At 42.7% G+C, this 15585-nt stretch overlaps 1 protein-coding gene across 1 annotated transcript in view; it reads left to right on the forward strand.

The window, feature by feature from the left end:
- LOC139538758 (probable ribonuclease ZC3H12C) overlaps positions 1–14011 on the forward strand; it is a 28457-nt gene extending 14446 nt beyond the window's left edge. Inside the window, exons 4-6 of the mRNA XM_071341157.1 lie at positions 8805–9039; positions 9157–9263; positions 9355–14011. Coding sequence (XP_071197258.1) covers positions 8805–9039; positions 9157–9263; positions 9355–10844 — 1832 coding nt within the window. The 3' untranslated portion in view covers positions 10845–14011. The remainder of the gene's footprint in view (positions 1–8804; positions 9040–9156; positions 9264–9354) is intronic.
- The last annotated feature ends 1574 nt before the right edge of the window (positions 14012–15585 follow it).

A 15585-nucleotide genomic window follows, 5' to 3' on the forward strand; every position in this document is an offset into this window, starting at 1 on the left:
GCAAGATGCAGTAGATGATATAGAGTACAGTATATACATATGAGATGAGTAATGTAGGGTATGTAAACATTATATTAAGTGGCATTGTTTAAAGTGGCTAGTGATATATTTTTACATAAATTTCCATCAATTCCCATTATTAAAGTGGCTGGAGTTGAGTCAGTATGTTGGCAGCAGCCACTAAATGTTAGTGGTGGCTGTTTAACAGTCTGATGGCCTTGAGATATAAGCTGTTTTTCAGTCTCTCGGTCCCTGCTTTGATGCACCTGTACTGACCTCGCCTTCTGGATGATAGCGGGGTGAATAGGCAGTGGCTCGGGTGGTTGTTGTCCTTGATGATCTTTATGGCTTTCCTGTGACATCGGGTGGTGTAGGTCTCCTGGAGGGCAGGTAGTTTAACCCCGGTGATGCATTGTACAGACCTCACTACCCTCTGGAGAGCCTTACGGTTGTGGGCGGAGTTGCTCTTATATTCAGTAGTTCCTCCCGACTGTATGTAATGAAACCTAAGATTACCTGGGGTACCAATGTAAGAAATAACACGTAAAAAAACAAAATACTGCATAGTTTCCTAGGAACGCGAAGCGAGGCGACCATCTCTGTCGGCGCCGGAAGTAGTTAGTTTGTGAGTGCTTTTGGTGACAAGCCGAATTTCTTCAGCCTCCTGAGGTTGAAGAGGCGCTGCTGCGCCTTCTTCACAACGCTGTCTGTGTGGGTGGACCAATTCAGTTTGTCCTTGATGTGTACGCCGAGGAACTTAAAACTACCCCCTCCACTACTGTCCCGTTGATGTGGATAGGGGGGTGCTCCCTCTGCTGTTTCCTGAAGTCCACAATCAAGTGTGAGGTTATTTTCCTGACACCATACTCCGAGGGCCCTCACCTCCTCCCTGTAGGCCGTCTCGTCGTTGTTGGTAATCAAGCCTACCACTGTAGTGTCGTCCGCAAACTTGATGATTGAGTTGGAGGCGTGCATGGCCACACAGTCGTGGGTGAACAGGGAGTACAGGAGAGGGCTTAGAACGCACCCTTGTGGGGCCCCAGTGTTGAGGATCAGCAGGGTGGAGATGTTGTTACCTACCCTCACCACCTGAGGGCGGCCCGTCAGGAAGTCCAGTACCCAGCTGCACAGGGCGGGGTCGAGACCCAGGGTCTCGAGCTTGATGACGAGTTTGGAGGGTCAGATAAAGTTCGTTCAGGGCCATCGATGTGTCTGCTTGGGGGGGAATATATACGGCTGTGATTATAATTGAAGAGAATTCCCTTGGTAGATAATGCGGTCGACATTTGATTGTGAGGAATTCTAAGTCAGGTGAACAGAATGACTTGAGTTCCTGTATGTTGTTATGATCACACCACGTCTCGTTAATCATAAGGCATACCCCCCCGCCCCTCTTCGTACCAGAAAGATGTTTGTTTCTGTCGGCGCGATGCGTGAAGAAACCGCTGGCTGCACCGACTCCGTTAGCGTCTCTCGAGTGAGCCATGTTTCCGTGAAGCAAAGAACGTTACAGTCTCTGATGTCTCTCTGGAATGCTACCCTTGCTCGGATTTCATCAACCTTGTTGTCAAGAGACTGGACATTGGCGAGTAGTATGCTAGGGAGTTGAGCGCGGTGTGCCTTTCTCCGGAGCCTGACCAGAAGACCGCTTTGTTTGCCCCTTTTACGGCGTCGTTGTTTAGGGTCGCCGGCTGGGATCCGATCCATTGTACTGGGTGGAAGGCAAAACACAGGATCCGCTTCGGGAGAGTCATATTCCTGGTCATAATGATAGTGAGTTGACTATAAGTTGCTCTTATATTCAGTAGTTCCTCCCGACTGTATGTAATGAAACCTAAGATTACCTGGGGTACCAATGTAAGAAATAACACGTAAAAAAACAAAATACTGCATAGTTTCCTAGGAACGCGAAGCGAGGCGACCATCTCTGTCGGCGCCGGAAGTAGTTAGTTTGTGTGTGTGTATTGATATGTAGGCTAGCTGTGCCTTTTGCATTTAATTTTGTTTTATGTAGTTCTGTCTTTCAGCTGTTGTCTATTAATGTTCTGTATTACAATATGTCATGTTTCATGTTTTGTGTGGACCCCATGAAGAGTAGCTGCTGCTTTTGCAACAGCTAATGGGGATCCTAATATGGGGATCCTAATAAAATACCAAATACCAATACCAATGTGTTATGTAGCCTATAATAGGCCTGTGATACACCACATGGCCAAAAGTATGTGAACACCTGCTCATCGAACATCTCATTCCAAAATCATGGGCATTAACATGGAGTTGTTCCCCCCTTTGCTACTATAACAGCCTCCACTCTTCTGGGAAGGCTTTGCACTGGATGTTCGAACATTGCTGCCGGGACTTGCTTCCATTCAGCCACAAAAGCATTACTGATGTTGGGCACTGATGTTGGGCGATTAGGCCTGGCTCGCAGTCTGTGTTTTATGGCGTTGAGGTCAGGGCTCTGTGCAGGCCAGTCAAGTTCTTCCAAACTGATCTCGAAAAAACATTTCTGTATGGACCTCCCTTTTTGCCTCCCTTCTAGTCATTGTCACAATGAAACAGGAAAGGGCCTTCCACAAACTGTTGCCACAAAGTTGGAAGCACAGAATCCTCTAGAATGTCATTGTATGCTGTAGTGTTAAGATTTCCATTCACTGGATTCTAAGTGGTCTAGCCCGAACCATGAAAAACTGCACAAGACCAATATTCCTCCTCTACTAAACTTTACAGTTGGCATTATGCATTCGGATAGCTAGCATTCGCCTGGCATCCGCCAAGCCCAGATTTGTCCGTCGGACTCCCAAATGGTGAAGCGTGATTCATCACTCCAGAGAACGTGTTTCCACTGCTCCAGAGCCCAATGGAGGTGAGCTTTACACCACTCCGGATGACGCTTGATATTGCGCATGGTAAACTTAGGCTGGTGTGCAGCTGCTCGCCCATGGAAACCCATTTCATGAAGCTCCCGAAGAACAGTTACTGTGCTGAAGTTGTTTCCAGAGGCAGTTTGGAATACGGTAATCAGTGTTGCAACCGAGAACAGACAATTTTTACGCGCTTCAAACGTGTGCAGACAGGAAGACGCATTAATCTCAGTTAAAGCATCCGAGCGAGCGAGACAGCGCCCTCTCTCTCAGTATGTGTAGATCATGTATCTGATGCTGTCTGGACCATAACAGTATGGCATGTCATACTATACGGAACAAAAATATAAATGCAACATGTAATGTGTTGGTACCATGTTTCATGAGCTGAACTAAAAGATCGCAGAAAAAGCTAATCTCTTTCAAATTTTGTGCACAGATATGTTTACATCCCTGTTAGTGAGCATTTCTCCTTGGCCAAGATAATCTGTCCACCTGACAGGTGTGGCATATCAATAAGCTGATTAACTTCTCTGCGCTACGGATCCCTTTAGTGGGATAATTTTCCTAAACAACCGCTGAATTGCAGGGCGCAAAATATTACTAACAATATTGATAATCATGCAATCACAAGTGAAATATAGCAAAACACAGCGTAGCTTGTTGTTAATCCACCTATCGTGTCAGATTTTGAAAATATGCTTTGCAGCGAAAGCAATCCAAGCTTTTGTGAGTGTATCAATCAATGCTACAACAGCTAGCCCCAAATTAGCATGGTCACGAAAGTCAGAAAAGCAATAAAATTAATCGCTTACCTTTGATAATCTTCGGATGTTTGCACTCACGAGTCTCCCAGTTACACAACAAATGTTATTTTTGTTCGATAAATATTACTTTTATAACAAAAAAACGCCATTTGGGTTGCGCGTTATATTCAGAAAACCAAAGCCTCGTTCTGTTCGACGAAAATTCCAAAAAGTATCCGTAATGTTCGTAGAAACATGTCAAATGTTTGTTATAATCAATCCTCAGGTTGTTTTTAACAAACATAATCGATAATATTTCAACTGGACCGTAACCTATTCAATAAAAGAGAGAAAGAAAATGGAGAGCTACCCCTCTCGCGCGCAGGAACTATTCAGAGGACACCTGACTAGTTTTGAAAAATCTCGCTCATTTTTCAAAATAAAAGCCTGAAACTATGTCTAAAGCCTGGTCACAGCCTGAGGAAGCCATTGGAAAAGGAATCTGGTTGATACCCCTTTAAATGGAAGAAAGACGGGCCAGGAAATACAGATACAAAAAATAAAAAAAATCACTTCCGGGTTAGATTTCCTCAGGTTTTCGCCTGCAGAATCAGTTTTGTTATACTCACAGACAATATTTTGACAGTTTTGGAAACTTTGGAGTGTTTTCTATCCTCATCTGTAAATTATATGCATATTCTAAGATCTGGACCTGAGAAATAGTCAGTTTACCTTGGGAACGTTATTTAAAAAATAAAAATACAAATCTGACCCCTAGCGTCAAGAGGCATGATCATTACACAGGGGCACTTTGTGCTGGGTACAATAAAAGGCCAATCTAATGTGCAGTTTTGTCACACAACACAATGCCACAGATGTCTCAATTTTTAAGGGAGCGTGTAATTGGCATGCTGAGTACAGGAATGTCCAACAGAGCTGTTGCCAAATAATTGAATGTTAATTTTTCTACCATATGCCGCTTCCAACGTCGTTTTAGAGAATTTGGCAGTCCAACCGGCCTCACAACCGCAGACCATATGTAACCACGCCAGCCCAGGACCTCCACATATGGCTTATTTACCTGCGAGATCATCTGAGACCAGCCACCCGGAGATGAAACTCACAAGTATTTCTGTCTGTAATAAATGTTGTCGGGAAAGACTCATTCTGAATTGACTGGGCCTGGCTCCCCAGTGGGTTGGCCTGGCTCCCAAGTGGCTGCGCCACTGCCCAGTCATGTGAAATCCATAGATTAGGGCCTAATTTATTAATTTCAATTGACTGATTTCCTTCTATGAACTGTAACTCAGTAAAATATTTGAAATGATTGCATGTTGTATTTATATTTTTGTTCAGTGTATTTCTGTCCAGACAACATGAGATACATGGGCTAAATATAGAGGGGGGCTGTTTCACATGCTTGGATACTTTCTCCGGTGACATAGTTTCAGTAGAGAGGAAGAGGCGAAACGAGATGGCTCACTCTCGCCAAAATCTGTGCAGAGTAAGCCCAATGCGTTTCTATGGGCATAATTTGGACACTTAAGCTTGTCGCCTGCCTTCCGCTTTTGGTACAAAGACTCCAATTGTTAGGGAGGAGACATCATCTCGTCATTATATACAGATCTCTGGTTTCAGCCTCTTGCAAATTGGAAATGAAAGTTGGCAGGATCACAGTGCATTGTTAGGATGCTGGATTCCCATAAAGTAAATTGATGTTATGACAAAAATGATAGGCTATAATTACTCCTATCTAAATAATATAATATAATTCAACTTCACTAGGGAGCATGATTTAGCCACAGATGATCGTTAGCTTATTTTTTAATTGGCTGTGGATTGTTTCAAATCACAAGTGTGTAGGCCTATGCATATTTGGGAGGCCCGCAATTTGGGTGTTGTGCATGGCAATAAGTCTAGCTGATTGAGTTGCGGCTTTCAGTGATAAGTATCTAAAATATGTGTGAGGATAATGTGTCTGGAGTATAACTTAAAATGTTGCAACAAGAAGAAGGGGAGGTGTGTGTGGTAAATATCTGGCGTGTCTCTCTCCAGAATGCAAGCACTCAGTTGTCTCCTGCCAATTCTTGGGCATTCATTGTGTGAATTGTTTGCCCTTTGATTTTTATCAATTTCCCCTTACATATATCACCAGTAGGTCTAATAAACGTACCGTTCATCCCCCATCATTTGGTTACATTAATTTCTGTTAATGCATGTATTATTTACTGTCATTTATCGTTCTCATTCTCAGACTGGAAACGTTGTTCACGGAGTTCACAACCTGCCACAATTGTGAGAAACAAGTTGAACCATTATGAGTTTTGTAAATTTGTTTGTTCATTGTCTATTGTTTGTAGTACTCCATGTGAGCAATGAACATGTGTCTGAGCACGCCTGAGCACACACAGAAGTAGGCCTACCTGGCCTTCTGCGTGCAAAAGTAGGAAAGCTCCCATTTGGCAATGTCTGATTTGTGATTGTTATAATTCACCACGTCCACCACTAATAAGTTGAGCTTCTCAGTCATTTTGACTTCACCTCACACAGTAAGTCAACAAAGTCAGTTATTTTTAACATTCATTGCGAATGATAGTTCCTCAGTACTTTAAAAATCTTTTCAACACTTCCGGCCTCAATAATTATCAAGTCTCGGGTGTGATAGAGCTAAATATAATGATCTGATGATTCCATATATCCAGTGGAAATGTCATAAATAAACAGCTGTCTGTCCCGACCTCACTGGTGCTGGAAATTCTGAGGGCCCAGAATAGGCTAGTTGATATAATGTTGCATGTTTGCTAGTGACAGCTTCGGGCTGACCCAGTTGAGGATTTGATACAATGTTGAACTTCACTATAAATAGCTCAAGTCAAGACAGAAAGAAAGGGAGGCAGACAGGCGGAATAGAGGGATGAATGTGAATAATTTTCTACTGGTTTTATTTGTCGGCTTTAGGCTTATGTATTTGACTTTGTTGACGAAGAAGTATTAGGCTTACTGCTCTGAGTTCTCTGAGTTCTATGCGCTCATTTCTTTAGCCACCAACGGATCACAGTGCATCAATGTGTCCATATGGCAGAGTCTGGTGCTCTCACCTTAGTTACATTTTAACTTTTACATTTTTATCGCTTTACTTCGGATTTTTAGGATTAACCACGTGATAATGATGTTGAGAAACAAAAACAATATTTCTATAATGAAATTGTTCCACGAAAATGTGCATATAATAATAAATAATCATAGCTGGCACGCAAATCTGCTGAAATGTTAGGATAAATTGTAAGCTTCCCCAAACTTGAAACTCACGAGCTGCCTATGGTCTTTACTAAAAAAAAAGATAAAAATGCATCTTATGGAACAGCGGGGACTGTGAAAAGACACACACAGGCGCAGACACACATACACATGATAAGACACATACTATACACACATGTACACATGGATGTTGTATTGTAAATATATGATAGTGGAGTGCCTGAGGATACACACTAAATGTATTGGGTAAAGTGTTATGAAACGTAATGTCATTATAATATTTTAAATTGTATTTAGCTGCATTAATGTTGCTGGACCCCAGGAATGGGGATCCTTAATAAATACAAATACAAATACTATAACACCCATTAAAAAAATTGTGAACATGCAAGCGTACATAGGAGGTCCCGTGAAAGAAACGTGCCCACCTATAGAAATCAAAGGCCCGTCCAACTGATTTGTTCTGGTTCCAGCCCTGCATAGTGGTCTCTGACTTGTGGTCAGACTTGCTCAGCCGGAACAAAACTTGTGCCTTTTTTCAATGCTGATTTGAATGTCATTAAGAAAACAGAAAGGAGTTAAATATTCTTTGGGCAAACATCCTTTCTAAATTTAAAAGTAATCCTAGAAGTAATAGTTTTTAAAAAGTATCTGTAATCTGACATACAATATTTTTTGTTGGTAATGTAACGGATTACATTTACAGTTTTTTTTGTAATTCGGTGCTCAGCAACCCGGCTAATTAGATTTTTTTTCCTCCTAAATATAGACCCCAATAACAGTTTGCCACTGGAGGGAACGCTGAAGGTCCTTGTCTTTGTAATTACTAACACCAATGACATAAAATGCATGGCTCTATTCGATCTGTATGGTGGAAGTTCAGCATCACAGCTTAATTGAAATTTAAAGGCAATGTTCCCACGATATGCTGCATGCAGTAAACACTGCATAGGTCTACAGGTATGTTGGCTCAATCTGAAATGACTTTTGCATTTCTAGCTTGCAATCTGTAACACTTAGGTACACATGTTATAGTCGTTGACTTTCTAGTACTTACCTACTGGGCACAGACATCAGTTCAACGTCTACTGTAGTTTTGATTTACATTTTGTTGAGTTGTCAACTAACGTGAATTCAACGTGAAATCAACCAAAATGTCACCCTGTAATTGGATTTAGGTTGAAAGCTGGGTGAAAAAAACACGAAATTCTCTTATGCTGATGTCTTTTGCAAATTCAATCAGTTTTCCACGTTGATTCAATGTCATCCCATAAAAGTTTGGGGTTGAAATGACGTGGAAACTCTTGATCGAAACAGTTTTTGACCAGTGGGTACTTTCTTTTCGTTTACATTCAAAATTATAGATAGATATCTAAACATTTCCAAAACATGTCACTACAACTCTACTCATTACTACTGAAACAAGCCAATTTGCTTGCCCTAAGAACTTTAAACAATTAATCAAATGTTCTGCAGTATAAAGACTTGTATTACATTCAATATAAACAAAAACATGTATGATGAGAAACTCTTTGTAATTTTTAAGTGTTTTTCATGGTTGCAAAGGCGTGTGACGCAAATGACAACTCAATTCAAGAACAACCCTGTTGCCACTCTAGACTGTATATACTTGTTTAACATTTAACCGATATCATGTCTGATTTTCATATTGGTGGAAATTACATTAATCTTTTCTAAAGGCAAAAGTAGAGCCTGGTTTTAAATATTGTTAAGAAGAGACACACACACACCTTAAATGCTGGAGGGCTTGGCTCATGAATTCATTGGTTTTACATGTCTTACCCTTACCCAGATCTCCAAATTCAAATACACTGCAGGTGTCAGAGAATATTTCTGCCGGCAAAATGCATGCCCCGTCTCTCTCTATCTGTCTCTCGCCCTTTCTTCCTGTTCCCCCCCTCTCTTCTCTCTCTAGACCAGGAGATATTGCGACGTCTGGAGAAAGACAAGATCCTGGTGTTCACTCCGTCTCGTCGGGTCCAGGGCCGCCGGGTGGTCTGCTATGACGACCGCTTCATCGTCAAGCTGGCCTACGAGTCTGACGGCATCATCGTCTCTAACGACAACTACCGGGACCTGGCCAATGAGAAGACAGAGTGGAAGAAGTTAATTGACGAGCGGCTGCTCATGTACTCATTCGTCAATGACAAGTAAGGTCCCACCAAGCCTATAACTATTAGTATCTGGAGTTGTTTTTCCCCGGGGATTGATATGTGGATGTTGAGTGGTTATCTGACTGTGTGTCTGGTATGTGGTTGTGTGTCCAGGTTCATGCCTCCTGATGATCCTCTGGGTCGCCATGGTCCCAGTCTGGAGAACTTCCTGAGGAAGAGACAAGTGATCCCAGAACACAGGAAGCAGCCCTGCCCCTATGGTAACACCTAGCCATCCTCTTATACATTATTCATCCAGCCTCCTCTGGCTTGTCTCATGATTGAGAGTTAACCACCCTGTATTCTCTAAAGGGAAGAAGTGCACTTACGGCCACAAGTGTAAATTCTACCACCCTGAGAGAGGCAGTCAGCCCCAGCGCTCTGTGGCCGACGAGCTGCGTGCCAGTGCCAAGAACTCCTCTTCCTCCTCCACCTCTTCCTCCAAGATCCTGGGCTCTGCTCTGCTGGTGAAGAGCCACAGCATGTCCAGCAGCTCCAGTGCAGACGGGCTCCCAGAACCCCACCGAGCCGCCCCAAAGAGGCGGTCGGACCCCGGGCTGTGCACCCCCTCCTACAACGACCTCCTGGAGGAGCGGCTGGGCGGGAGGACCAAAGCAGAGGCCCGCAGAGGTAGTAGCAGCAGCAGTAGCAGCAGCTGTAGCAACAACCTCCTGGTCCCTGCCCCTGGGGGTCCTCCTTCCAGCCAAGGCTTCTCTCTGCAGGATTGGAGGGACCACAACGCAGGGAGGAACGGCTCCTGCAAAGCTCCAGGGCTGTTGGGGCTTGGTCACTCTGAGTCATATCCCACCTGTGAGTCCCCAAAGCTGGGCTACAACTCCCTAATGAGGGCGTACTCCAGCCTAAACCTGGTGGTGCCACGGAGCCCCGAGCGGCTGTTCCCAACTGACCTACGGACGGGCTTGCTGGCATCTGACTGCAGCAGCGAGGGCAGCATGAGCTCTGACTCCTTCTCCCCTGACCCCCTGCTGGAGGATGGCCTCAAATGCCACCACCCCCATCACGACCACCATCACTGCTCCAGCCACTACCCACACCACACCAACCACCCGCCCCCTGGTCTGACCCTGCACCCACATGGAGGCTCCCACCATAGCTACCCCCTAGCTCAGAGCATGGGGAGGCCACAGGTTTTCAGCTTGGAGGATCATCCCTCCTCCCTTCACCACTTCAAGGCCCATCTTACCTACCTTTCTCCCCATCTTCAGCACCCATCTGTGGGGAGCAGCTCTGGCTGTTCTGAGGACTACCCTCCCCAACCTCCACCCCAGACCTCCAGCCCCCACTGCCACTCTCACAGCTCAACTCTGGGGCATAACCTGGGGGGCTCCACCTGGCAGGAAAACAACAGCCTCCAGAACTCCCGGCTTTACGAGCACTCCCCTGTCCGCCCCAGGAGGACCTACCCTGGGATGGGACAGGAGCAGCGGCTGGCCAGCTGGGACCCCCACTACCAGCAGCTCCTCCAGCCCTGCTACGAGGCCTTCAACTTCCAGTCCCAGCCTGAGGGCCACAAACAACCCTGGCACTCTTCCTGGCCCAGGGGGACACACTCGCCCCATCCTCAACCCCCTTCCTCCTCCCATCCTCCACCCCACCCCTCCATGGATCCCCAGCACCAGGGGGGAAGATGCCAGGACGTGAGGGATAAGGTGTTTGTCAACCTATGTAACATCTTTCCTCCAGAGCTGGTGAAGGTGGTGATGGAGAGGAACCCCCACGTGATGGACGCCCAGCAGCTGGCTGCAGCCATCCTGGCTGAGAAGTCCCAGGCTCGCTACTGAGTACTGACACTACTGTAGTAGAGGAAAGAAGTGGCGTACCCAACTCTATAGTCCACCCAATACATCTACGATGCAGGGGGAGATGTTTTATTTTTTACATCGAATTATATTTTTTAAGGAAAATCCGAGCTACCTTATTGTTGTCCTTTACTGTTGTGCGGTATGAGACCACCTCAAGCACTTAAGGTCAGGATTGTTTATGGTGTGTGGGTAGGAGTGAACATGTGTGTCAGCGTTATTTCAGGAGACTCTTTGAATGGCATGTGTTGCTTAAATGTATTTATTTTGTATGTTTTAAATTATTTTTATTGTCTTTATATTTTGTTATGACACTTTTCGTTGCTTTTTTTTTATCAACATGTTACATTTTTGCCAATCATATCATAGGGGGGTTCAATGCTTCAGGGTGCTTCAGATTTAGGAAAAATCCTGAGGTGTCAACACGGGGTGAATTCTGGGATTCCAAATCGAAGGTATTGTTTGTTGTCATAAACATGTTACTTCCAAACATTTCAAACTAAAAGACAAAGCAAATTCATAAATCTAATCTACACTGATTTAGTTGTATCCCTGTAATTTGTTCATTAACGATTCATAAAAGCAGGTGGTGAATTGAATAGCGTTGTTGAAATATTTGATGAAATTCCCCTTTAGAGAAGTGAAGCGCAGGAACTCCAGCTGTTAAAGGCCTGGTAAAGTCCATGTGAAAACCCCAGAGCATTGTTTACTCTAACAGACAGGAGCTAGTTCCTCTCTGGGGAGAGCTCTGAAGCTTACTTCACAGCTTGAGAGATTGCGATATTGATTTTCGCTTTCTTTTTTTAACCACTTTTTTGTCCTCCAACAACCATTCTGGCCATTGAAATCAGATGGTTCTTAAGGATATGCAAACTAGTGCAGGTGCAGGTGTTTATCTTAACGTTTTTATTTAAACATATGAATGTGTTAATTTATTATTGTCCCTTTGTCCTTTTTGTTATGTGTGAGATTATTTTAGTTGAAGGGGGTTTCTGTTGCTAGGGTTTCATTACAAGAGAAGACATCAGGTGTAACCATCCAGACAGACAGATGGTGCTGTACTGTAACTGTCTATGTACTTAACTCTGTGGACAAGGTAATTCTAGCCTCTACCTCCTGGCTTAGAATCCATTGTAAGTTGCCACAATCGCTCAGTGAATAGAAATAGTTAGGCAATGACACCGTGTTGGGAAATGCCTTGCTCACACACAGCAGGGACTACATCTACCCATTACAGTCCAAAACACTGGACGTGTGTTGCCAAGGTAACCTGACCACTACAAACTTTAGTGGCCAAGAGAATCCCTCTCCTCGTTGATACAAATTGTATCCTATTAACTTAAACCAGATCATTGTTTTATATGAGAATATGTATACAAAAATATTTTGAGATTTATGTGCCGTAATTGGTCACATTTGTTAATGTTCTAAAATATATTTTGGGAAATGTTGTGTGTTAAGAATTATTAGGGAAAGAAAAGGCATCAAATGCAATTTCTTCCAACTACTGTACTGTGATTGGTGATCAACAGACAGATAAGACAGAAAATATTGGTTGTTGTTTTATTATCACTGATCTGAAAGTGTGTTTTCTCATTGGCTGGTCACAATCTAACTCAGGTCACAGTCATGTGAGTGTGACTGTGGGGGTCAGCTTTATGGGGAAGCAGAGAATTTTTTCTTCCCCATCAGCCCCTATTGATGGTCATGATCTTTCACTTAACATGTTTTTGTACCGTAGTTCTCAGCTCTCTCATTAAACTAAGCCTATCCCTTCAGAGGATCAGTGGAACACTGCTCACTTGACAAAGACAATACTTACTCTCTGGAACCAGTTTCTCAACATGACAACAGCCAAAAGGTTAAAATATGTTTGTTTTTTGTTTTTTTACATATAAGAAACCATGTCCATTCACACAGTAGTATTACATGGCAAGTCACTGAATAGCAGTGTTCTTTTCTGTTCCCCTGAGTTGGTTGGCATATTAGTTTTGAGCTGAGTGAGCATGTGACATTGTGGCCGAATAAAACCGCCACCCAAGACTTGACGTCTAGCACCTTTCTAAAAGAAGAGCCTTCTCAGGAGCTGCAGGGCACTGTGTGCCGGGGGTGGGCAGAGGAGTAAATGCCTCTACTTTATTAAACACATCCGATGATAGTCTGAACCATGTTCAGTTAAACATTTATTTTTCCATGTCCTGATTTTTTAAAGAGGTGATTTTGGAATTATTTGTGATGTATTTTTAAAAATCAGCATTAAGACATTTTAGGGAAATTGTTTGGGTGGTTTTCCTCACCGTCACTGGATATAGGCTGTACGGTACCGTTCACCTTTTGTATAATGAATCACCCTTTGATGACGTGAGGTTCAGTTTGAAGACAGTGTATGTATATGTGCTGGGTTTTGGATATAGTACTGGGTTGAATTTCTTCCACCATGGACATTTTTTGGTCATTTTGGAATTTGGATCATAATTGGTTTTATGTCATTGGTCTGACTGGTTGACTTCTTATTCTATTTGACTGCTAACTGTTTGTTTAATTTGGCCAGTCTGCATCCAGGGCCTACAATTCAAGCAAAACAAATAGATTTTAATGTGTCAAACTTTCCAATGTCAAGTATAATTTATTTTCATATTCATCACTGCTGTGCTTTAAATCCAACATAATTTGTGCTACAATAAAACTGTTAAATATAATAAATGTCTTACAAATGATTGTTAAAAAAAAATTATCCACAAAAATAAGGTTGGGATTCGGGTATTCTGTATTCTGTCAGGGACCAAAGCAATTGGCAAAATAATTGAGGGTTAACTTATGTTTCTGAATTATGATGCTGCTTTCTTCACAGGTCAACATGGGTCATTTCAAGCCAAAATGGAATCTGGGGAATGGAGAACAAGAACTGTGGCCTGATGTGATGTTGATGTTTTGCCTTAGTGACTGTACTGTACTGTATGTGAATGGGAGGAAACACATGTTGCAACAATGAGCTTTAGGTACTGGAACCCCAGAGCATGTGACTCTCTATGACACTCTGGCCTGTAGCAGACTTACATGCCAATTCAGGGAACTGTGGCCAAATGGTATATGTTGACTCCTTCATGTTGAGATGAATAATAAGAGCAATAAAGACCTATTCAAGCTTTCAGATGATGACGTGTCTTCATTTTTGGGGATGGGATGGGTGTGCTGCTAAAATGGTGCTCAGGTTCATTAAGATAGGATGTTGATGAGGCGAGTGTGTATCATGTGACTATGATAGTTCAATGATCTAGGGTATATGTCAGATAAGTGTATTGTAGCCTACAGTGAATGGGTTGACAGGAAAATAATAGTAATTAACTAAGGAATTTAAATAACACTTAAGAAGCCTGTCATGTCAACATCGTTGTTTCGATAATAATGCTAGGCTTTACTGTACCTTTAAATGTCAAATCGAACCGGCCTAACTCAAATATTTTTTCTTTCTTCAAATATACTATTTCTTCCTCCCATAAGCATTGTCGTACTGAAAATAATGTCTGAATATGATCCATACATACAGTGCCTTCGGAAGTATTCAGGCCGCTTGACTTTTTCCACATTCTGTTACAGCCTTATTATAAAACACACAATACCCCATAATGACAAAGCGAAAACAGGTTATTAATTTCTTTTTGAAAATGTATAAAAAATTAAATACCTTGAATACAGTACTAGTCAAAAGGTTGGACACACCTACTCATTCAAGGGTTTTTCTTTATTTTTACTATGTTCTTCACTATTACAGAATAATAGTGAAGATATCAAAACTATGAAATAACACATATGGAATCCTGTAGATAGCAAACAAAGTGTTAAACAATTCAAAATATATTTTATATTTGAGATTCTTCAAAGTAGCCACCCTTTGCCTTGATGACAGTTGTGCACACTCTTGGCATTCTCTCAACCAGCTTCATGAGGTAGTTACCTGGAATGCATTTCAATTAACAGGTGTGCTTTGTTGAAAGTTAATTTGTGGAATTTCTTTCCTTCTTAATGCGTTTGAGCCAATCAGTTGTGTTGTGACAAGGTAGGAGTGGTACACAGAAGATGGCCTTATTTGGTAAAAGACCAAGTCCATATTATGGCAAGAACAGCTCAAACAAGCAAAGAAAAAAAACAGTCCATCATTACTTTAAAAACATGAAGGTCAGTCAATTCAGAAAATTTCAAGAACTTTGAAAGTTTCTTCAAGTGAAGTCACAAAAACCATCAAGCGCTATAATGAAACTGGCTCTCATGAGGACCACCGCAGGAAAGGAAGACCCAGAGTTACCTCTGCTGCAGAGGATAAGTTCATTAGAGTTATTAGCCTCAGAAATTGCAGCCCAAATAAATGCTTCACAGAGTTCAAGTTAAATACACATCTCAACATCAACTGTTCAGAGACTGTATAAATCAGGCTTTCATGGCCGAATTGCTGCAAAGATACCACTACTAAAGAACACGAATATGAAGAAGAAACTTGCTTGGGCCAAGAAACACGAGCAATGGGCATTAGACCGGTGGAAATTTGACCTTTGGTCTGATGAGTTCAAATGTAAGATATTTGGTTCCAACCGCCGTGTCTTTGTGAGACGAAGAGTAGGTGAATGGATGATCTTCACATCTGCGGTTCCCACCAGGAAGCATGGAGGAGGAGGTGTGATGGTGTGGTGGTGCTTTGCTAGTGACACTGTCAGTGATTTATTTAGAA

This window comes from Salvelinus alpinus, chromosome 14, assembly GCF_045679555.1.
Source record: "Salvelinus alpinus chromosome 14, SLU_Salpinus.1, whole genome shotgun sequence".
Classification (NCBI taxonomy): domain Eukaryota; kingdom Metazoa; phylum Chordata; class Actinopteri; order Salmoniformes; family Salmonidae; genus Salvelinus; species Salvelinus alpinus.